Below are 23481 nucleotides of genomic sequence, written 5' to 3'. Positions count from 1 at the left end.
ATCTTAATTTCCTCTGACGACTGTATACTTTACAGGCTTTCTCATCCACACATAACAGAACTTTCAGAAATAGAAACAAAGACCTAGGGACTTCCTTGGTGGCAGAGTGGTTAATACTCTGCGCTTCCAATGCAGGCGGCCCGGGTTCGATCCCTGCTCAGGGAACTAGACCCCACATATATGCTTCAACTAAGAGTTTGCATGCCACAACTAAGGAGCCTGCAAGCCGCAACTAAGGAGTTGCTGCAACTAAAGACCTGGCACAACCAAATCAATCAATCAGACAATCAATATTAGGGCTTCCCTGGTGGCGCAGTGGTTAAGAATCCGCCTGCCGGTGGGTTCCCGCACGTCCGCCCGGCTCCCCCCTGACGTCAGCCTCGCGGTTCTATTTAAGGCCCCTCCCGCTCCCCACTCGGAGTACCCGAGCAGCTACCGCCAATTCCGAGTCCAGCCCACCCGACGTGCACTCCTGATTCCTTTCGGTTCTAAGTCCAATATGGCAACTCTCAAGGATCAGCTGATTCAGAATCTTATTAAGGAAGAACATGTCCCCCAGAATAAGATTACAGTGGTTGGTGTTGGTGCTGTTGGCATGGCCTGTGCCAGCAGTATCTTAATGAAGGACTTGGCAGATGAAATTGCTCTTGTTGATGTCATAGAAGACAAACTGAAGGGAGAGATGATGGATCTCCAACATGGCAGCTTTTTCCTTAGAACACCAGAAATCGTCTCTGGCAAAGACTGTAATGTGACAACAAACTCCAGGCTGGTTATTATCACAGCTGGGGCATGCCAGCAAGAGGGAGAAAGCCGTCTTAATTTGGTCCAGTGTAATGTGAACATCTTTAAATTCATCATTCCTAATATTGTAAAATACAGCCCAAACTGCAAGTTGCTTGTTGTTTCCAATCCAGTGGATACCTTGACCTATGCAGCTTGGAAGGTAAGCAGCTTTCCCAAAAACCGTGTTATTGGAAGCGGTTGCAATTTGGATTCAGCCCGGTTCTGTTACCTCATGGGGGAAAGGCTGGGAATTCACCCATTAAGCTGTCATGGGTGGATCCTTGGGGAGCATGGAGACTCTAGTGTGCCTGTATGGAGTGGAGTGAATGTTGCTGGTGTCTCCCTGAAGAATCTGCACCCCGAATTAGGCACTGATGCAGATAAGGAACAGTGGAAGGCAGTTCACAAACAGGTGGCTGACAGTGCTTTTGAGGTGATCAGACTGAAAGGCTACATACACATCCTGGCCCATTGGGACTGTCTGTGGCAGATTTGGCAGAAAGTATAATGAAGAATCTTAGGCGGGTACATCCGATTCCCACCATGATTAAGGGTTTCTATGGAATAAAAGAGGATGTGTTCCTTACTGTTCCTTGCATCTTGGGACAGAATGGAATCTCGGATGTTGTGAAAGTGACTCTGACTCCTGAGGAACAGGCCTGTTTGAAGAAGAGTGCAGATACACTTTGGGGGATCCAGAAAGAGCTGCAGTTTTAAAGTCTAATATACCACTTCACTGTCTAGGCTACAACAGGATTTTAGTTGAAGGTTGTGCATATTGTCCTTTATATCTGATCGGTGACTAAAGCAGTAATGTTAAGACAGCCTAGGAAAAACATGTTTCCTAACATTAGCAATAGGAATGGTTCATAAAACCCTGCAGCTGTATCCTGATGCTCCATGGCAGTCATCTTGTGTGTTCCTAAATTGGTTCGTGCAAAATAGTTCTACTTCCTCAAGTGGTACCACTGACAGTGTTGCAGATGCTGCAGTTGCCCTTCAAACCAGATGTGTATTTAACTCGTGTTATATAACTTGTGGTTCCTTTAGCCAAGATGCCTAATCCAACTTTTTTTCTCCAATTAATCACATTCTGGGATTGATTATAAATCCAGTATTGTATGTCTTGTGCATAACTGTTCTAAAGAATCTTATTTTATGTACTATATGTATCAGAATAGTATACACTGCCATGTAATGTAAAAAAGAAAAATCTACATAAATAATGCAGCCAACTACCTAAGTGTTATACCAACTAAAACAATAAATAAACCTTGAACAGTGGGGGGAAAAAAAAAAGAATCCGCCTGCCAGTGCAGGAGACACGGGTTTGATCCCTGGTCTGGGAAGATCTCACATGCCACTGAGCAGCTAAGCCCATGTGCCACAACTACTGAGCCTGCGCTCTAGAGCCTGTGAGACACAACTACTGAGCCTGCATTCTAGAACCCGTCAGCCACAACTACTGAGCCTGTGTGCCTAGAGCCTGTGCTCCACAACAAGAGAAGCCACTGCAATGAGAAGCCTGCACATCTCAACGAAGAGTAGCCCCTGCTTGCATCAGCTAGAGGAAGCCCGTGTGCAGCCATGAAGATGCAATGCAACCAAAAATAAAGTAAGGTTTAAAAAATAAATATTAAAAAAAAGAAACAGCTAAAATATGTTACAATTTCAAAATAAAAATCTAATTACAATTAAATTATTTTTAGTTATGTTTGACTTAAGTGTACTATGATATAAAGAAGTTTTTCTCAAAGATATTTGAAGGAAATTATTAAGTGTAGAATAGGAGAAGTATTTTAAAGAATAATGCCTTCTCATCAAAGAAATACAACGTTTCTCTTTCTCTTTTTATTGTATCTATATGAAGTGCTGGATGCTAACTAAACTTACTGTCCTAATCTTTTCACAAGATACGTTAAGTCAGAGAATTCTGTGGTACATCTTTACTGAATAGTGATGTATCTCAAGTATTTCTCTATTATACTCCGGGGGAAAGCAGGTTTTAAAAGGCAAAAAGAAGCAAAACAATCAAAAAATTTACCTAAAAAAGAATACTACAATTTATTGCTCTTTTTATAGCAACGGTTAGTGCCCTGAATTATCACATGCCTTAGTTCACCAGTCTCAGACCTCAGGTCTAGTCCCTGATTGTCTGGAAAAGAGCAGAGCGTTGAGTTTGGCCTCCTGAGTGAGCAGGGAATAGAAACAGAATGTTCTGTAGAGTTTTCAATGTGAAAAAGCCCATACTACCCAGAGTTTTGTAATTCTGTCATTCTAGTTTGTAATAGAAAGACAAGTCCAGCTCTTGTTTCCTGAATTGCTTTTATTAGTTCTAACTGCAGGAAATGTTCCAGGCTCCAGTCGCCGCCCCACAGCTACCACTTGGAGACCCAAGTTTCCAGAGCTCTGAATTGCTTCAGCCTCACTAACGGGACTTTAGAGCAACCTGTTTTGGGGCGGAGTGGGGGAGCTTTTTATTTAAACCGTTTTTAAGTTAAGAGGAAACGCCTTAGTTTTTAATGAAAGTGACTGCCCTGCTCCCTGCTGCCAGCCCCGCCCTCTGGCCATCCCAGCATCTGGGCTCTCTCCTCGCCCCGCCCCTCGCACACAGCGCTCCGCCCAGGCCCCGCCCCGGGAGCTCCGCCTCTCCCCCCGAATTAGTAGTTACCTGCGGAACCGGAAACAGGCCGTGTTTTGAAGGTCACGGTACGAGGTAAGATGCAGAGGTAAGTTGCCCATCGCTAGTGAAGATCTGTGCTTCGCTGCTCCTCGTACTGCAACCTACTGGCTTCGGAGTTACTATGAACTGTAAATCCCAGCATCCGGCCTCCTACCTAATAGATCCAGACGTCGCCGTTAGAGGTCGGGTATGTTTTCCTTTGGGCTTGAAATCGCTTTGAGGCTGGTCCCTGCCCTTCGCTTTACGGCCTTCAGTCCACGTAGACACGGTCTTTAGCGCCGTTTTCCTGCTTCCAACCTTCAGTGACCACCCCCCCAGGCCCACCCCGTAACGTCCTCTTCCGCGAGGTGGATTCGCGCCCCCAGCCTCGCCCTCGCGGCCCCTGGAGGGCAGCGCCGGCCGCCGCGCTCCCGGACAGGCCGCGTCCTCTCCCCGGACCTGGGATTCTGGAGAGCCCGCCCCTCTCCTGAGACCCCCTCCCTCCCTCCCCGCCCCTCTGTCCTCGCGTCTCCAAAGGCCAATACTTCTGCTCCCCCGGCCTCCCCTTCCTAGTCAGCCCTTCCCCTCACCCCGCGAAGGGGGAGGTGACCTGGGCCAGCCGTGTGACACCCAGTGTTGTTTCTTCCCGAATTCCACCCGCTGGAAAATATGTCTTTTCCGGTAGGCGGGTATGTTATTCTGTCGCCATTTGTGGAAACACGTGGGCGATGAGAAGTGGGAGGAGTAGAGACGGAGCGACTGACAGAGAAGTAGGAATAACTGAGATGTTGAGGGAATGGGGGAGACCCCATGGCATTGCAGCGTGGGAAGAGGGGCCCTGGATCACCAGTAGAAGGGAGGACAATACAGTGGCGAGGCACTTCACGCAGAGAGTGGCCGGAGAGAATGGAGTTTGAACCTTGGCCTTCAGAGCCAAGTGGCTCTGGGAGAGGAAGAGAGGAACAACTAGGGACTAGAAGAGCAGAGGAAGAGCGAGCCGATGGGAAGTACAGCCACCTGGTGGTGCCACAGAGTGGGGCGGAGGGGACTGTGGCCGGGATGGAAACGCCGTAACCAGGGGATGAGAGAGGGGGCCGAGATTGGGAAGAAAGATGCAGAAAGATACGGGTATTTAGGACAGTCAGAAAGGTTGGGCGGAGAGAGCAACAGGAGGGGAAACAGGTCGCAGAGTGGGGCAGGACTGGCGTGAGGGAGGAAACAGAGAGGGAAGAAAAAGATGGCCACAGAGAAAGGAATAGGGAGACAGATAAACCTAATGAAATGTAAAGATGTAGTAGTGCAGGTACAAGGGAGAAACAGAGTCCAGATGGGTGGCGAGTTCTTTGGATGTGGACAATTAAGTCGTGATATATTGATTTCTGGCTTTAAAATCTAATAAATGTAATTTTTGTTTGTTTGACTTACATAGACAAGGATCAGAATTGAAAAACTGGCTATAAGGTTTGTGAATTTTGTAATTATTTGAATCATAAGATGACTTCCATATTCAGTTCCTATTCAGCCATGGGGCAGTGACTTGACTCAGACAGTTGTCCTTCACCCCCTTACATTTCTTGCCAGGGAGTAGAGGACTGGGTAAGAAAAAACTGTCAGCACATGGTACCTCTTGAAAGGAAGAGGCCCTTCAGGTGACCTTTTCAGAATTCATTTCCACCTGATTCTGTTCAGTCAATTCAGACCTTCTCCACAATGTGTCCCCTCTGGGCCTCAGGGAGCCCACTCGTAACACAGAGATGAGAGACTAGACCAGTAATTCTCAGTCTGAGCAACACTTAACCCCTGAATTCATTGGTGAAATTGGGTGTGTGTCTGTGTGTGGCAGTTCTTATTCTTTGAATATAATTTATTGCAAAGGTAATATCAAGCCTATGTGAGAATACAGACAAAAAGAAGAAAATGGAAATCATTTCTAATCCCACTCAAAAAACATGGTATTAACCTTTTAGTATATATCATTACAGTCTTATTTTATGGATAAAGTTTTTTTTTTTTTTTGCGGTACGCGGGCCTCTCACTGCTGTGGCCTCTCCTGTTGCGGAGCACAGGCTCCGGACGCACAGGCTCAACGGCCATGGCTCACGGGCCCAGCCGCTCCGCGGCATGTGGGATCCTCCCGGACCGGGGCACGAACCCGCGTCCCCTGCATCGGCACGCGGACTCTCAACCACTGCGCCACCAGGGAAGCCCTGGATAAAGTTTTAATAAAAAGTATAAGTAACACTTTTTATTTGGAGTATAGTTTCTTTACATTGCTGGACTGTCGGATTCTGCTGTACCGCAAAGTGAATCAGCCATATGTATACATATCCCCTCTTCTTTGGATTTCCTTCCCATTTGGGTCACCACAGAGCACTGAGAACATACTGTGTAGCCTTCCCTGTGCTATACAGTATGTTCTCATTAGTTATATATATATATATATATATTTTTTTTTTTTTTTTTTTTTTTTTCCCGGTACGCGGGCCTCTCACTGCTGTGGCTTCTCCCGTTGCGGAGCACAGGCTCCGGACGCGCAGGCTCAGCGGCCATGGCTCACGGGCCCAGCCGCTCTGCGGCATGTGGGATCTTCCCAGACTGGGGCACGAACCTGTGTCCCCTGCATCGGCAGGTGGACTCTCAACCACTGCGCCACCAGGGAAGCCCAGTTATATATTTTATACATCGTAGTGTGTATATGTCAATCTGACTCTCCCATCATCCCTCCCCACCTCCCACCCCCACCCGCTGTGTGTGGCAATTATTTTTGAAGAGAGCGTCTAGTCGTATTTAGAAATTTAAATGGGTCACAGTCATCCCAGAATGTAAAAGTAAAACAAACCCTAGAAAGGAGACAAGAACATAGGCTCAGAGTTAAAGTGACCATAGTGAGATGTATTTCTCTGCAGAAGATTTAAATTTGAAGAGAGTTTAGTCAGTCCTGGCACTCATATCTCCACTGGCTGTTACTTGTCTTTATGACAAAGTCCAGTCTCCTCACTGTGTCTACACAGCCCTGTATCATGCTCAGGGCCCTGCCAGTGTCTCCAGCCTCATCTTGGGAAGTGACCGTTTCCTCATGGTTCACTCTGCCCCGCACACATTCACCTTTTTTCTGTCCCCAAACCCCAACACGTGTTCTGTCTCAGATCTTAGTTCCTGTTCTTACCATTGGCCTTTAAGTCACCATGGCTCAGGCCCTTTGTCCTCCACATGTTACTTCAGAGATATGTCCCCTTCCCCTTCCTCCGACAACCTCTGTGAAATTACCCAGGGTTTACTGCCTCTGTATCAGTCACCCTCAACAGAAATGTACTTGTGTATTGATTATTTTTAGTCTTTCGTGCTTAACCTCCATTGAAGGACACAGTGTTCATCATCTTCCCAGGGTCACTGCAACACCTCACTCTGGGGATGTTTTCAAGGCTAGGATTGTTGACTGGGCTGAATACACCTCAGGAAATATCAAGGTGCCAGGGCAGGTAATGAGGATGGTTCTCACACTTGTTTTGGGCATTTCCACTCTAATGGATGCTTATCTTATGTGTCTGTTTACTCAAGAGCAAAAAGATGTAGGGAGGCCTAAAAAGTCCTGTACAGCTGGTGTCCTCAAGCAGTGGGTGACATGTTCCCATGTTTAGTGTGCTGTGTCAGTGCTCTGCTGTAGCCCCCAGGTGTTCCAGGCTGTGCACATCAGGTGACCAGTCGCCACCTTGGACAGGAGCCTTGCCTTCCGGCAGGTCATCTGCTCAGAGTCCAGGATAGTGGTTTCACTGTGCTAAGGGTGGGCAGAAGTCTGGAGCCTAATGGGGCATGAAGGAGGCCTCCCTCAAAGAGCTAGGGTATCTTTTAATTACCTGTGAGTGGGTAGAACAGGAGTCAAGAAACTTGGGAACTGTCTGCTTTGAGTCTCCGTAAATGAACTCAAATCCCTTTGTAACTGGACTTGATGACGTTCCCAATTGTTGGTCAGTTTCCCAGGCTGGCCAACTTCTTGACCTTCATAATGAATGGTCAGTGTCCTTTGGGTGGCAGCTTGTATGTATTCCTGTTGCGATGGCTTTGCTGAGAGGTCCTTGTGCCTTTTAGCCCTGTTTGCCCATGAGTGCATGGAGGAGAGGCAGAACAGTTGGGAAGTTGGAGGGGAGCCTGTAGGGGTCTTCAGGAGGGATGTGGCAGCCAGTGTGGGCTTCAAGGTGAGCCAAGTGAATGGTGTGGGCACCTGTCCCTTGCGGGGTCAAGGCATCTGGAGAACTATTTGAAAGGGATGTCTTAATTGTGGTTGGAGCACCTTGAGGTGGTATGTGTAGCTGTGGGCTTCATTACATGAACTGAATTGCCATAAAGTCCTAGCTCAGGTTCCCTGGGACATAGATGCTGAGACTGAGGATTGCATGCATTGGTTGCATTGAATAACTCATGGTCACACCTGAGTAGGAATGAAGGCAGTGGATTTAGAAAGACAAACGTTTTCCTCCTGTGCTCTTAGAGGTATGACCTGAGCTGTGCGAACAGCACGCTCTGGGTACAGGTGGATGGACACCATGGTCCTGAGGGAATGGATCTATAGGGTGCCCCACAGAATCCACTCTATGCCTTGACTCACGTTGGGTCTTTTGAGAGTGGGAGAATCATCGTGCAACCCTTAAAGTGATACACAGAGAATTTTAGAGATCATTTTGTGGGTTACCTTTGGTATTTTTGAGCATTTTATTGTGTAAGTGAAGACCATTTCAGATGCACTTTGAAAGATACAGTGGAGAATTTGGGCCATTTCATTGGGAGAGGTTGTGGTCTGACTGTGGCATGTGCCTTATTGCATGTGTCTCTTTTTTAATTAGTAGGTTTTGGAGATGACAGTGTTTGGGCTGGAATTGTAAATGAAAATACGGTATCTTAGGTTTAGTGGGTCCTTGGGTGTCTTCACATGTAATTTTTGTGATAATTATTACACAGTGTATATATCTGCCAAATAATCACATTGTATATCTTATATGTACACCATGTTTATTCATCAACTGTACATTAATAGAGCTTGGGTAAAAAAGAACGTGGGAGGTGTGCTGGGCTCACCTCCTCTAGATGGTGCTCAGCCCCGGCTTCACATTGATTTGAGTAAGGCATCTTCATATGTTTTATACCCCCCGACCAGAGATGCCTTTTAAAGGAGCTGGGATGGGGCCCAACATGAATAATACTTAAGGTTCCCCAGGATGTTCCAATCTGGATCCATCATTGAACATCAGGACTCTGAGTCCCCCCATTCCTGAGGGCTGAGATCTGGGCTGAGGGTGAGGGCTCTGCTCTGCGTGGGGATGGATCAGGGCTGGTCTGTGACCTGAAGGGGATCGTCGGGTCCAGCTGAGGTGCCCACTGCTGCTGGGTACGTGAGGGCCTCACCAGGAGGGGAGCCTGATCTGAAGGAAAGGGTGGGAAAACTCACTGGTTGGTCTGTGTGTGGGAGTTACTGTCCTGAGCCCCTCCTGGGACAGTGGGCAGCAGAGGACCGTCTGTTCCCCATGCTGAGGGCTTCCCTGTGTGTGTGGTGGTGACTCAGGAAGGGGGTGTGTTGATTCTAAGCATTAAACAGCATGTTTTCAACTCTCAGGTAGACCTCTAAAGAGTCCTGTTGTCTAACAAAGAAGCCGTTAAGAGAAGGAAAAGAAAGGGAGTCAGGAATGGCTGTTTCTGAGGTAAAGTCATATTCTCAGTTGATTCTTCAGTCTTTCCTTTCTGAAGTGCCCTCAACTGGACTTGCTAATCTTGTCTCACTCTGAGGTATCCTTCCTGACACGTGTACATTCACCCTTATCTAGTGCCTTCCCTCAGTCCCTGTCATGTCCACTTAGATTTCATCTCCCTGAGGTTCCAGTGGACATTGTCTTAGGCAGGGCTTCACACCTGTGGATTGTGGATGGGGTCTCAGTGCTATTGGGCAGCAGGTATTGTTAAAGGGCTTCATCTGAGTGTACTGTCCGCTCTCTGTAAATTCCATGACCCATCCTGTTCATGGAATCATCTGAATATGCACAATACTTGGTAAATTCTGGAAAACTGAACAATAACAAGAAATTTGTTCTGATTTTTTTTATAATACACTAGAAGCTAAATGAGTGAGTCACTGACTTCAAAATCTGAATGATTGGAAAATGGAATGGTAAGTTCAGAAAGAGACGTCAGTGATAGAGGGTGTTTTATTCCATCATCGATTTTAAACTATGAAATCAACAAAATTCTCTGCATTCTTCAAGTCACTTTCTTCCCCTCCGTTTCTCAGGGGTTGTCTTTACACTCTGTTGATTGCCTTTTTCATGACAGAGAGGTTTTTCTGTTTTATGCAAGTAAGGTTCCTACTTTCTTCTTTTGCTGGTAGATACCCAGTTTCCCAGCAGCATTGGTCACTGAGACTGTCCTTTTTCCATTGTGTAGTCTTACCACCCTTGTGAGTACATTTTACACACATGCCAAGGATTATTTGTGAGCATTCTGTTCTGTTCCTTGGCTTTATGTGTCTGTATTCATGCCAGTACCACACCATCTTGATTAATTTGTATGTAATGTTTTGATATTCAAAACGGGCCTTCTCCATCTCCCTCCTGTTTCAAGAGTATTTTGGCCATTTTGGGTCCTTTGAGATTCTCTTAGCATGTTTTTTTACCATGTTTTTTTGTATTACTGCAAAGCATGTTTTTCTGTACCATATTTTTTTCTGTCACTGCAAATATTGCCATTGGAATTTTGACAGGGATTCTGTTGTATCTATAGAACACTTTGGGACTGTGGTCATTTTAAGAGTATTAAGTCTTCCCACGCATGCGTACAGGATATCTTTCTATTTGTGTGTATCTCCTTGGATTACTTTCAACAAGTTTTGTAGTTTTCAGTGTACAAGTGTTTTACCTCCTTGACTAATTTATTCCGAAGTATTCTGTACTTTTTAATGCTGTAGTTAATGGGATTGTTTTCTTAACTTTTTTTGACATTTTTCATTCCATATAGAAATTTGTCTGATTTTTGCATGTTAATTTTTATTTTTTTTTTTTGCGGTATGCGGACCTTTCACTTTTGTGGCCTCTCCCGTCGCGGAGCACAGGCACCGGCCGCGCAGGCTCAGCAGCCATGGCTCACGGGCCCAGCCGCTCCGCGGCATGTGGGATCTTCCCGGATTGGGGCACGAACCCATGTCCCCTGCATCGGCAGGCGGACTCTCAACCACTGCACCACCAGGGAAGCCGCATGTTAATTTTTTTATCCAACTTTTATAAAAATTTTTTTTGACATAGTTGGGGGGTTTTTTTTGTTTTGTTTTTAATTAATTTATTTATTTACTTTTGGCTGTGTTGGGTCCTCGTTGCTTTGCGCGGGCTTTCTCTAGTTGCGGCGAGCAGGGGCTACTCTTCCTTGCGGTGCTTGGGCTTCTCACTGGGATGGCTTCTCTTGTTACGGAGCGTGGGCTCTAGAGTGCGCAGGCTTCAGTAGTGTGGCACACGGGCTCAGTAGTTGTGGCTCGCAGGGTCTAGAGCACAGGCTCAGTAGTTGTGGCACATGGGCTTAGTTGCTCCAGGGTGTGTGGGATCTTCCCGGACCAGGGCTCAAACCCGTGTCCCCTGCATTGGCAGGCGGATTCTTAACCACTGCGCCATCAGGGAAGTCCCGACATAGTTGTTTTCTTGTAGTATCTTTGTGGTTTGTCCGTATAAAACTTGTCGCCCACAAAAAAAGATAATTCTTTTTCAGTTATCTTTGATTTCTTTTTCCATTTAATGGCTTTGGTAGGATTTTCAGTACTTCGTTGAATAGTAGTGAGTGTGCATAGCAGAGAGTGTGCATGCTTGCCTTCCTCTTGATGTGAGAGGAAAACCTTTTAGTCTTTGACTGTAGAGTATAATGTTAGCTGTGTTCTTTTCATATTTGGTGTTTATTATGTCGAGATAGTTTACTGTTTCTGGTTTGTTGAGGGTTTATATCTTGAAAGGTTGCTGCATTTTGTTAAGTGGGTTATTTCTACATCAATTGAGATGATCATATGTGGTTTTTTCCTTTATTCTGTCAACGTGTTATATCCCATTAATTGATTTTTCTATGTTGAATCAGCCTTGCATTATAGGAATAAAATGTACTTGGTGTTGATTTGAATACATTTTCATGTGCGGTTGAATTTGATTTTGTAGTATTTTGTTAAGGATTTTGCATCCGTATGTGCGGGTGATATTGGTTTTGTAGTTTTCTTTTCTTGTGTCTTTTTCTGGCTTTGGTATCAGAGTTAAGCAGGCTCCATAGAAGGAATTTGCTAATGTTCCCTCTGAGACTATTCAAGAAGATTTTAGCAGGATTAGAGGTAATTCTTCTGTACATGTTTGGTACAATTCAGTAGTGAGGCTATCTTGTCCTGGGTTTTTCCTTGTTTGAGATTTCTGATTATTGCTTGAATCTCCCAGTTATAATTCTATTCAAAGTTTTTATTTTGTAATGTTTAGGCCTGGTTAGGTTTGACGTTTGTAAGAATTTACCTGTATCTTCTAGATTATGTAATTTGCAGGCATTATTGTTCATAGTTCTCTGTTATCTTCCTTTAAAAAATGTTTCTGTGACATCAGTTGCAATCTGTTTCCTGCCTAGTTTTAAAACACCAACTCTTGGTTGGTTGATTTTTATTTTGTTTTCCTACATTCTGTTTCATTTATCTCTCATCTAATCATTCTTCTCTGTTTCTTTCTAGTAATTTTTGTTTAGTTTTTTCTTTTTCTCCTTTCTTGTAGTGAATATATTCCTGATTTGTGTTCTCTTCTCTTCTTTGTTGTAGATGTTTAGCAGTGTGGACTTCGCTTTTTGTACTGCTTGACTGTATAATTTTTAGTATGTTGTGTTGTTACTTTCATTTAGATATTTTAAAAGTTTCCTTGTCTTCTTTCAAGTATTGGTTTAAAAATGAATTGTTTAATTTCTACGTTTTTGAAATTTTTCTGTTTTCCTTCTGGCTTTTTGAAGTTTGGTTTCATTATGTTTGGAGAAATACTTTTTATGATCTGAGTCTTCATGAATTTGCTAAGATTTGCTTTGTGGGCTAACATGTAGTCTGTGACGGAGAACGTTTCATGTGTGCTTGAGAAGCATGTGTTTTCTGCTTTTGTTGGATGGGGTGATCTCTGTGGTCTCGTGAGTCTATAGTGTTGTTTGGTGCTCTGTTTCCTTTTGGTCTTCTCTTTGCTTCCATTGGTACTTAACACTGGGGTATTGAGGGGAACTCTGTTAGGTGTTTAAATATTTATAATTGTTATATCTTGGAGAGTTACCCCTTTTTATGATAATATAATGTCCTTTCTGTCTTATGTCAGTTTTTCTCTTTAATTCATTTTGTCTGATATTATGCAGTCATCCCTGCTATCTTTGGGACGTAATATCTTTTTCCATCCTTTCCCTTTTACCTTTTCTGTGTCCTTAGATTTGTGAATGTTAACAGTTTCAACTCTCTGACATGCTGTTTCTGTGTCTTGCTCTAGCTCTCTGTTTTCCTTCTGTTACTTCCTCTAGTGGTCCCTGCTCAGCCACACCATACAGTGGTGAAAGTCAGGAGCCCTGGCCAGCCCCCTTCACTCCACTGTAATGTCAGTGGGAATGCACTGAGTATTTCCCTCTTTTTTTTTTTTTAATTTTATTGACATATAGTTGATTTACAATGTTGTGTTAATTTCTGCTGTATAGCAAAGTGACTCAGTTATACATATATATTCTTTTTTATATTCTTTTCCATTATGTTTTATCACAGGATATTGAATTTAGTTCCCTGTGCTCTACAGTAGGACCTTGTAGTTTCTCCATCCTATATATGCTAGTTTGCATCTGCTGATCCCAAACTTGCAATCCTCCCCCCACCACAATCCTGCAACCACAAGTCTGTTCTCTGTGAGTCTATTTCTGTTTCGTAAATATGTTCATTTGTGTCATATTTTAGATTCCACATATAAGTGATAACATGTATTTGTCCTTTTTTTTTTTTTTTTTGCTGTACATGGGCCTCCCACTATTGTGGCCTCTCCCATTGTGGTGCACAGGCTCCAGACGCGCAGGCTCAGTGGCCATGGCTCACGGGCCCAGCTGCTCCGTGGCATGTGGGATCTTCCTGGACCAGAGCACGAACCCGTGTCCCCTGCATCGGCAGGCGGACTCTCAACCACTGCGCCACCAGGGAAGCCCCGGTATTTGTCTTTTTACTTACTTCACTTAGTATGATAATCTCTAGATCCATCCATGTTGCTGCAAATGACATTCGTTCATTCTTTTTTATGGCTGAGTAATATTCCATTTGTGTGTGTGTGTGTGTGTGTGTGTGTGTGTGTGTGTGTGTGTATACATACACCACATTTTCTTTATCCATTCATTTGTCAGTAGACATTTAGGTTGTTTCCATGTCTTGAATTTTGTAAATAATGATCATATGTACATAGGGGATCGTGTATCTTTTGAATTATAGTTTTGTCTGGATATATGCCCAGGAGTGGAATTGCTGGAACATATGGCAGCTCCATTTTTAATTTATTGAGGAACATCCACACTGGTTTCCATAATGGCTGCATCCATTTATATTCCCATCAACAGTGTAAGAGCGTTAACTTCTCTCCGAATGTTTCCTTCTGATCATCGTGTTTGGTGAAATGTTCTTACTTAATTGCAGTATTTTTTTCCTTTTTTTTTAATGGTTTTTAATTTTCCAGTAAGTTTTTAACTTTACTATTGTGATAATTTTTTTCTGAATCTGTTAAATTAATGTATAATAGTAATAACTTTTCTAATTTTGAATCTGTATTTTTTTATATATATAAATTTATTTATTTTATTTATTTATTTTTGGCTGCATTGGGTCTTCGTTGCTGCGCGTGGGCTTTCTCTAGTCGCGGCGAGTGGGAGCTACTCTTCGTTGCTGTGCGTGGGCTTCTCATCATGGTGGCTTCTCTTGGTGTGGAGCACGGGCTCTAGGAGTGCGGGCTTCAGTAGTTGTGGCTCGCGGGCTCTAGAGCACAGGCTCAGTAGTTGTGGTGCACTGGCCTAGTTGCTCCGCGGCATGTGGGGTCTTCCCGGACCAGGGCTCGAACCCGTGTCCCTTGCACTGACAGGCGGATTCTTAACCACTGCACCACCAGGGAAGCCCCTGAATCAGTGTTTTATTAGTGGAATACACAAATAAACTCTTTCACACTTGGTGAAATGTGTTTTTCTTTCAGGGTCAGTTGACACTGAATGATGTGGTCATCGAATTCTCTCAGGAGGAGTGGGAATGCCTGGACCCTGCTCAGAGGGCCTTGTACAGAGACGTGATGTTGGAGACCTACAAAAACCTGATCTTTGTGGGTGAGGATAACTTCCCTCCAAATGTTGGGAGGGTATCTTTGCATTTACCCTTATTTGCCTTTTGGAATTCCATGCCTTGCTTAACTTAACTCAATGCCTTGATGTCTCAAACCACAGGAGTTTAAAGGTGCCATTTCTTTAGATGGTCTGCCCACTTCGTGATACACCAGGAGTTTTTTCCAGTGCTTAAGTATTTAAAACACCCAACTGGAAACTTTTAAAATAAAGCGGTCTCTTGCTCTCTCATCTCTCCTTTTGGACTTGATTCTCTTGAATGCTCAGTTTTCAGTCCATATAGATCAGAGCTGATGCCTCCAGACTCCAGTCCCTGGGCCTTTCTGGATTACACCCCCATCTGATATTTTTTAGAAGATCTAATTATAAGATGGGAAAACACTGGCTGCTCTTTCATTCCATCTGGCACCTCAGAACCTGCATGGAGCTTTCTCAAGCCCTGTCTGCTTGTTTAGATCTGTCGGCCATTTCTTCTCTTCTGACTTTGCCACACCCATCAGGGATGTGTGTAATAGGGAGGTGCATTAGATTTTCTGTTACTGTAACTTACGGAAACTCTAAAGACGGTGGACAGAGAGATCCTCGTTTTAATCCCCAGTCCTACATGGGGAGAACATATGAATCTTTCTGGCTTTATCTTGGAATCTATGGGTTGAGCTCATGATTCCATGTCAAGGACCCATAATATCTGAACCCCGTATCTTATATTTTTTTCATTTCTTATTGCTGTACTTAGTTAGGAAATATATATTCTTTCTGTTTTAATATTCTCCTAAGTTTGCATGATTTTGCCTTTGAAAGTTGCTTTTGAAAGACATGCTTCTAGGGACTGAAATTTTATCTTGTTTCTTGCCTTGATAATGTACGTGTAGTTAATGGACAACTTCTGGTGTATACTGTGGAATGGGTTTGCTGTGTAACAGAAAATTTTTGATGGAGAATACTTTTCCTCATATGTTGTAAGACCCTGATAAGTCTTTGCAGTTCTTTTTCTGGTTTTGAGGAATATCACCAAAACATGTCTCAAAGGCACTGTGACAGTGTTGTTCACATGTAATAATTACCATCGTTTGAGCCTCAAGAAATGGTATAGGAATTTCTCCAAGGGATAACATTGTCCAAGTTCACATTCTCGTGTTAGGCTATTGACTCAACCATCATGCCATACTTTTTGTTGCCTGTGCGTGTTGTTGTTCATGATACCGTCACAGCTAATTTTGAAGCGTCTTAATGAGACAGTTTGTGGAGTGATACCTTATCAATGGTGAGCTATCATTTTTTTTGTTTACAGCACTGCTGCTTTCATTTTGTACATTTCTATGGGTAACAAGTGGTCTTGATTTTATTAATTTTATCATCAGGTCTATGTATTTGATGTTACTATTAGTGTTTTTGTTTTCTATTTTCCATGTGAGTGTTTGATTGGGGAAAAGCCCCCTCATGGTGGAATTTTTGTTGTATAGAAATACATTGATTTTTGCATGTTGATTAAATGTCTGGTAATTTATTATTTCTAGCAGGGTTTTTTGTTTTTTTCCAGAATCTTCAGGATTTCTACAAATTATATCATATTGGTTTTAAACAGATAATTTTGTTTCCTTTTTATATTTGGATACTTTTCATCTCTTTTTTTCCCTACTTGTTCTTGTTCCTACTAGGATTTCCAGGAATAAGTTTTTAGAAGTACGAGCAAGTATCCTTGTCCTATATCTGATCTTAGAGGGAATGCTTTCATTCTTTCACCATTGAGCATAATGTTAGCTCTGTGCTGTCAATACATGTCCTTTATTGTGTTGAGGTAGCTTTTTAAAACTTTTTTGGTTTATTGAGTATTTTTATCATGAAAGGCTGTTGACTTTTTTCACATGCTTTGCCAGCATCGATTGAGACCATCGTGTAGGGTTTTTTTTATATTCTCTTTTTTGTATACATTTATTTATTTTATTTACTTATTTTTGGCTGTGTGGGTCTTAATTGGTGTGTGCGGGCTTTCTCTAGTTGCGGCAGGCGGGGGCTACTTTTCATTGCGGTGCATGGGCTTCTCATTGCGGTGGCTTCTCTTGTTGCGGATCACGGGCTCTAGGCGTGTGAGCTTCAGTAGTTGTGGCACTCGGGCTCAGTAGTTGTGGCTCGTGAGCTCTAGAGCACAGACTCCGTAGTTGTGGTGCACAGGCTTAGTTGCTCCATGGCACATGGGATCTTCCTGGACCAGGGATCAAACCCGTGTCCCCTGCATTGGCAGGCGGAGTGTTAACCACTCTGCCACCAGAGAAGTCCTTTTTTCATTCTCTTAATATATTGTTTTACACTGAATGTTTTCATATGTTGAAGCATCCTGATATTTCAAGAATGTATTCTCTTTTTTTATGGTATATAATCCTTTTAATTTGGTGTTAAGTTTAGCTTACCATTGTTGTATTGATGCTTTTTGCATGATTATTCATTATAGAGATTTTAGTCTTGTGTTTTTTTTTAATGTCTGTCTGGCACTGGTAGTAGAGTAATTCTCGTGTCATAGAGTTTGCAACTGTTCCTTTCTCTGTGTTTCTTTGGGGGCAGAGTTTAGGAAGAGTATTCTTAATTGTTTGGAAATGTTGTCTAGAATTCTGCAGTGAATGTATCTGGCCTTGTTGAATGGTTTTTGATTAGTGATTCAATCTTTTTTCCAGTTACTGGTTCATACAGATTTCAATTTCTTCTTTGGTTAGCGTTGATAGGTTGTTTTTCTAAGAATTTATTTACTTCTTCTAGTTTATCCAATACTTAGGAATAGAATTGTCTTAATATTTTGTTCTAATTTTCTTGATTGTTGTCGAATCAGTTGTAATGTCCTCTCTTTCATTTCTGATTTCAGGAATTTGAGTCTTTACTCTTTTTGGTAGTTATTCTAGATGTAGGTAAGAACCAAGTTGTGAGCTTGCGATTTTATGTAGTTTTTATTCTCTGTTTCATTGATTTGTAATCTAATGCTTTTTACATCTGCTAGTTTTGGCATATTTTCTACTTCTAAATCATTTATTTTTTAAGTTTCTTGAAATTTATTTACTTGGTAAACCACGACCTTTTTTGTCTACTTATTTGTATTTTCTCTTTCCCGATTTATTGAAATTTAATTAATATATATCATTTTATCAGTTTAAGGTGTACTGGGTAATGATTTGATCCAGTTGTATTGCAAAATAATTACCTTGGTAGGTCACTTAATACATTCATCTGTGACATAACTACAGTTTTTTATGTGTGGTGAGAACATTTAAGGTCTACCATCTTATCAACTTTTAGGCATATAGTATAGTATTGATAATTATAATTACCATGCTGTACATTAAATATGTAGAAATCTTTCAATTTAAAACAGTAAATTTACTCCTTTGACAAATATCTTCCCATTCTACTAACCCCTAACCTTTGGTAATCACTATGCTACTCTATGTGGCTCTTAGTTTGGCCCTTTTTTTTATATATATATATGTTTTACACATAAATGAGATTATTGAGTATTATTCTTTCTCTGTGGATTATTTTACTGAGTCTGTACCCTTGTTGTCCATCTGTATTGTTAAAACTAGTAGGAATTTTTTCTTCTTTATGGGTAAATGATATTACATTCTGTATATCTCACAGGGTTTTTCCCCATTCATCTGTTGGACACTTAGGTTGTTTTGATGCCTGGGCTATTGTGATTACTGCTCTGATAAATGTGGGAGTGCAGGTATCTTCTAAGACAGTGATTTCGTTTTTTTCGATATATTGCCAACACTGTAATTGCTGCATTATATGATAGTTTTGTTCTTTTTAAAATATGTTGAGGAACTTTTATAGTTTTCGATTTCTTTATATCTGTATGTTTGTGTATAGCATAAACTCATTCATCTGTTTTTGATGGCCTTCTGGCTTTTCCTTCAAGTTTCAGCTAAGAACATTCTTGTACATCTTACGGAATATTATGTGTGCTCTTTGTGAATATATGCATGGAAATGGGACTTATGGAATATTCGGTTTATGCCTTACATAGGAAACAATGTGATAGATGTAAACCTGCTTTGTTTCTATAATACTTCATTTTCTCTGTTTTTAAATGTCTTCGGTGTCTGTTCCATACCTATGCTATAATTCCCACTGTTAAAAATGGAGCAGTATTATGTTACTTGCTAGGCCAGTTCTTTTCTTTTAACTTCAGTATTTTCAGTTGCCTCATTACTCACACTGTAAAAATGATCCCCGTTCATCCATTGAACAACTTTCTCAGGACACAACCTAAATCATTATGTGCAGTTATGATGACCCAGAAACTATTTCAAGTAGGGGTGAGTGAATAATGTTTTTAGTTCCATGGGTCACTTCTTCTTGCATCTCCCCGGAAGTTTTTTCTCTAAACTCCTGGTATTTGTGTGTTTAATGTTAATTGCTATGTCCTTTGTGATCATGGTGGAAAAACACTTATTTTGAGAGCTCATATAAGTTTTTACAATTTGAATGTTTTGTCATAGTGTGTTTCAAATTAGGCCACCCTAAACTTTTTTTTTCTATACAGCAGGTTCTTATTACTTATATATTTTATACGTAATATGTCAATCCCAATCCCCTAGGCTACCCTAAACTTAATTTGAATTATGTGTTATCACTTTCTTTAGTAAGTAATCCTATTTAGTGTTTCTAAACATTTGAACATAATGGTTGCACAGTTTCATAACTGATTGTTTATAAGTATTACTTTTGGTATAATATCATGTATTTAACATGAAACATTTACTCATGCATTGTAATGAGGAGGTCATGTATGTTTCTTTATGTCTTGTAGATATCTCTCATATACACGTGATCAAGAAATTACAACTAAAGTCAAACACCGATAAAGGTGGAGTATTCCAAACATTGATGTTGGAAAGACATGAAAGCCAGGGAATCAAACATTTTTACCTCCCGGAAATTCAGGAAAATACGTATGACCATGGTTTTCAGTGGAGAGATGATGGAAGAAGTTACAAAAATATCCCCATATCCTGTCACCAAGATGTCACTGATAGAAGTCCACATGGTGGAAGGGATGCAAAAAACAAGCCTATTGGAAATAGACTTGTGTTAAGCCTTCAGGGTGAACTGCATATGTTTAAAAGTAAACAGAAAATTGATGAATTTAATAAAGCTGTTAAGAGTATCAGCAGTAGTTCCTCATTTTCACCACTTCAAGGAATTTCTCCTCCTGTCCAAACCAACATTTCTAACAGATATGGGAGTGATTTTATGCATCCTTCAATACTGACACAAGACCAGAGCCCACACAGGGAAGTACCTTACAAGTGTAATGAGTGTGGCAAAACCTTTCATCAGGTCTCAAATCTCAGGAGTCATCAGAGAATCCATATAGGAAAGAAATTGCATAAATGTGATGTATGTGACAAGGTCTTTTGCCGAAATTCATACCTTGTAATTCATCAAAGAGTTCATACTGGAGAGAAACCTTACAAGTGTAATGAGTGTGGAAAGGTCTTTGATAAGAAAGGAAGTCTTGCAGTTCACCAGAGAATTCATACTGGAGAGAAGCCTTACAAATGCAATGAGTGTGGCAGAACCTTTCCTATCGGCTCATACCTCAAAAGACATCAGATAACACACATTCAAGAGAAATTATATAAATGTGATATATGTGGCAAAGTCTATCGTCAGAATCTATCCCTTCAACGTCATCAGGAAATTCATACTGGAGAGAAAACTTACAAATGTAGTTTTTGTGGGAAAACCTTTCTTTGTGGCACAGACCTCAGGAAACATGAGCTAATCCATCCAGGAGCAAAAGCATATAAATGTGATGTATGTGGCAAAGTCTATGGTCAAAATTCATACCTTAAATGTCACCGGAGAATTCATACTGGAGAGAAACCTTACAAATGTAATTTGTGTGGGAAAACCTTTTTTTTTAAAACAGGCCTCAGGAAACATGAGATAATCCATACAGGAGCAAAACCATATAAATGTGATGTATGTGGCAAAGTCTTTAATCAAAAATCAGTCCTTGTGAATCATCAGAGAATTCATACTGGAGAGAAACCTCACAAATGTAATGAGTGTGGCAAGTTCTTTCGTGAGAAGCAAACCCTTAGAAGGCATCAACAAGTTCATACTGGAGAGAAACCTTACAAATGTAATGAGTGTGGCAAGGCTTTTAGTATGAAAGGAAACCTTGCAGCTCATCAGAGAATTCATACTGAAGAAAAACCTTACAAATGTAACAGCTGTGGCAAAGTCTTTCGTGAGAAGCCAGCTCTTAGAAGGCATCAGCGAATTCATACTGGAGAGAAACCTTACAAATGTAATGAGTGTGGCAGAGCCTTTCGTGAGAAGCCAGCCCTTAGAAGGCACCAACGAATTCATACTGGAGAGAAACCTTACAAATGTAATGAGTGTGGCAAAGCCTTTCATGAGAAGCCAGCCCTTAGAAGGCACCAACGAATTCATACTGGAGAGAAACCTTACAAATGTAATGAGTGTGGCAAAGCCTTTAGTCAAAGTTCAACCCTATCAAGTCATTGGAGATTACATACTAGTGAGCAGTCTTACAGATATAATGAGCATGGCAAATTCTTCAGTGTGCTTTCAAGCCTAAGTTAATACCATCAGGTAATCTATATTGGAGAGAGACTTTAATAATGTTTTGATGTGACAGGCTTTTTGCAGGTGTCCCCATCTTAGGCTTTATTAGAAAATTCATTATGGATAGAAACCAGATAAATGTAATTATTGTGTCCTGTCTTTTAAACGAGGAATTTATTCACCGAAGAATTCATTCTGGAGATTACCTCACAAATGTTATGAATGGGAGAGAAAACTTTACTCGGGGCTCGCATCTCACTAATCGTAAGACAGTCCATACTGAACAGAATGTTACAGCTGTTCTCCACCTTGGGACCGCTTTATTTTTTTTTAACGCTCCTTAATACCTGCCTCCATTCTTGAATATGCAGTATATGAATGTATTTTTTCTTGTTCTTTCATGTGTCTAAATAAATGTCATGGTGTGCACCTTGATTTTTATTTATTTATTTATTTACTTATTGGCTCTGTTGGGTCTTGGTTGCTGTGCGGGCTTTCTCTATTGGCGAGCAGGGGCTGCTCTTCGTTGCCGTGTGTGGGCTTCTCATTGCGGTGGCTTCTCTTGTGGCAGAGCACAGGCTCTAGGCGCTTGGGCATCAGTAGTTGTGGCACACAGGCTCAGTAGTTGTGGCTCGAGACCTCTAGAACACAGGCTCAGTAGTTGTGGTGCTCGGGCTTAGTTGCTCTGTGTCATGTGGACCAGGGCTTGAACCCCTGTCCCCTGCATTGGCAGGCAGATTCTTAACCACTGCGCCATGAGGGAAGCCCCCTGCACCTTGATTTAGATGAAGAGAAAGTAGGAATGTAGTAAGTGTATGCAAAACACTAAAAATTTAAAAATCATGCAATTTCACATTTGTCCTTTACATAAATGTCATGACATGCACCTTGATTTACATGATGGGAAAATAGCAATATAGTAAACACATGCAAAATATTAGAAAATTTAAAAATCATACAATGTGTTTGTCCTTTTTGAGCTCAGTGCTTTTTTTTTTTTTTTTTTTTTTTTTTTTTGCCTGCATGCAGTCTACATTGCTGACCGCAGGCTTTTTCTTGTTGTGGTGAGCAGGGGCTACTCTTCATTGTGATGCATGGGCTTCTCATTGCGGTGGCTTCCCTTGTTGTAGAGCACAAACTCTAGGCACGTGGGCTTCAGTAGTTGCAGCCTGCAGGCTCTAGAGCACAGGCTTAGTAGTTGTGGAGCGTGGACTTAGTTGCTCCGTGGCATGTGGGATCTTCCCAGACCTGGGATCAAACCCCTGTCCCCTGCATTGGCAGGTGGATTCTTAACCACTGCGCCACCAGGGAAGTCCATCAGTGTATTAATTTTAAAAGATCAGTGTTCATGGATTTTCTTTTAAAAATGAGTATTATACAATGGGAATGTTTTTGTTTGAGAAATGAGAAATTTCATATATTCACCCTTAAAAAATGTTTTTATTTTTGCTAGTTTGCACTTGTGGTCATTCACTGGAGTATAGTAGAACCCCACCCCAAGTTGGGTTTGGTTATTGAGGGTGATATTAACATTGAAATGTTATAAGAATGTTACATAATTCAACTTTCTAGGCACATGTTAGAGACTTCCAAGGTGTTCAAAAAATGGTTTGAGAGAACAGGGAATGGTGATTGGTGTGTTAAGGAAATTACTTGATGAGGCTTGACGTTTGAACTTCCAGGTTAAATCAAAGAAGGGACCCTTCAGGCTTTTTTTATCAGCTTGCTCAGGAGGAATGGGAAGATGTTGTCCCGAAGATTAAAAGGGGTCAGTAATCAAACACTGAAAAATGGAGTCTAACTGTTTGACAAAACAGTGAATATTTGCTCTTAAAACTCCTGATTTCTTGATAAGGAACACCACACTTTTCTTTATGATAATAATTTATTACATTTTTTTGTTTGCAGCACACATTCATCTCATTGTGCAATATGGTTGTTGAAAATGCTTATAAAATATTAAATAAATTGCCTAAGGTATTTTTATCCTAGATTAATAAAAATGGGTGTTTGGAAGTGTTTATCAGATAATATAAGCAATTTACTAGAAGAGCAATTATTGATAGGCTCCTAAAATCTCAATT

The 23481-nt window shown here is 41.6% G+C and overlaps 1 protein-coding gene and 1 pseudogene across 1 annotated transcript; both read left to right on the top strand.

Annotated features, from left to right (window-relative positions):
* The first annotated feature begins 460 nt into the window (after positions 1-460).
* LOC132416413 (L-lactate dehydrogenase A chain pseudogene) lies at positions 461-1530 on the top strand (annotated as a pseudogene).
* Positions 1531-3472: 1942 nt separating this feature from the next.
* Positions 3473-21807, top strand: LOC132416377 (zinc finger protein 813-like). The gene is made up of 5 exons (XM_069540197.1): positions 3473-3515; positions 9054-9138; positions 13498-13641; positions 14665-14791; positions 19608-21807. The coding sequence occupies exons 2-5, from the start codon at positions 9124-9126 to the stop codon at positions 21413-21415; spliced, it is 2094 nt and encodes a 697-aa protein (XP_069396298.1). The 5' UTR covers positions 3473-3515; positions 9054-9123; the 3' UTR covers positions 21416-21807.
* Positions 21808-23481: the final 1674 nt, after the last annotated feature.

The sequence above is a fragment of the Delphinus delphis genome, chromosome 20 (assembly GCF_949987515.2).
Source record: "Delphinus delphis chromosome 20, mDelDel1.2, whole genome shotgun sequence".
NCBI lineage: Eukaryota > Metazoa > Chordata > Mammalia > Artiodactyla > Delphinidae > Delphinus > Delphinus delphis.
Note: the sequence above shows the minus strand (reverse complement) of the source record. Positions and strands in the feature narration are given on the sequence as shown.

What these genes read in the sequence shown, in the direction of transcription:
- LOC132416377 (XM_069540197.1), top strand. An exon ending in GCGCCACCAGGGAAGCCCCG is followed by an intron (nt 13,642 to 14,664) that starts GTATTTGTCTTT and finishes TTTTTCTTTCAG; the next exon opens with GGTCAGTTGACACTGAATGA. An exon ending in CAAAAACCTGATCTTTGTGG is followed by an intron (nt 14,792 to 19,607) that starts GTGAGGATAACT and finishes TATGTCTTGTAG; the next exon opens with ATATCTCTCATATACACGTG.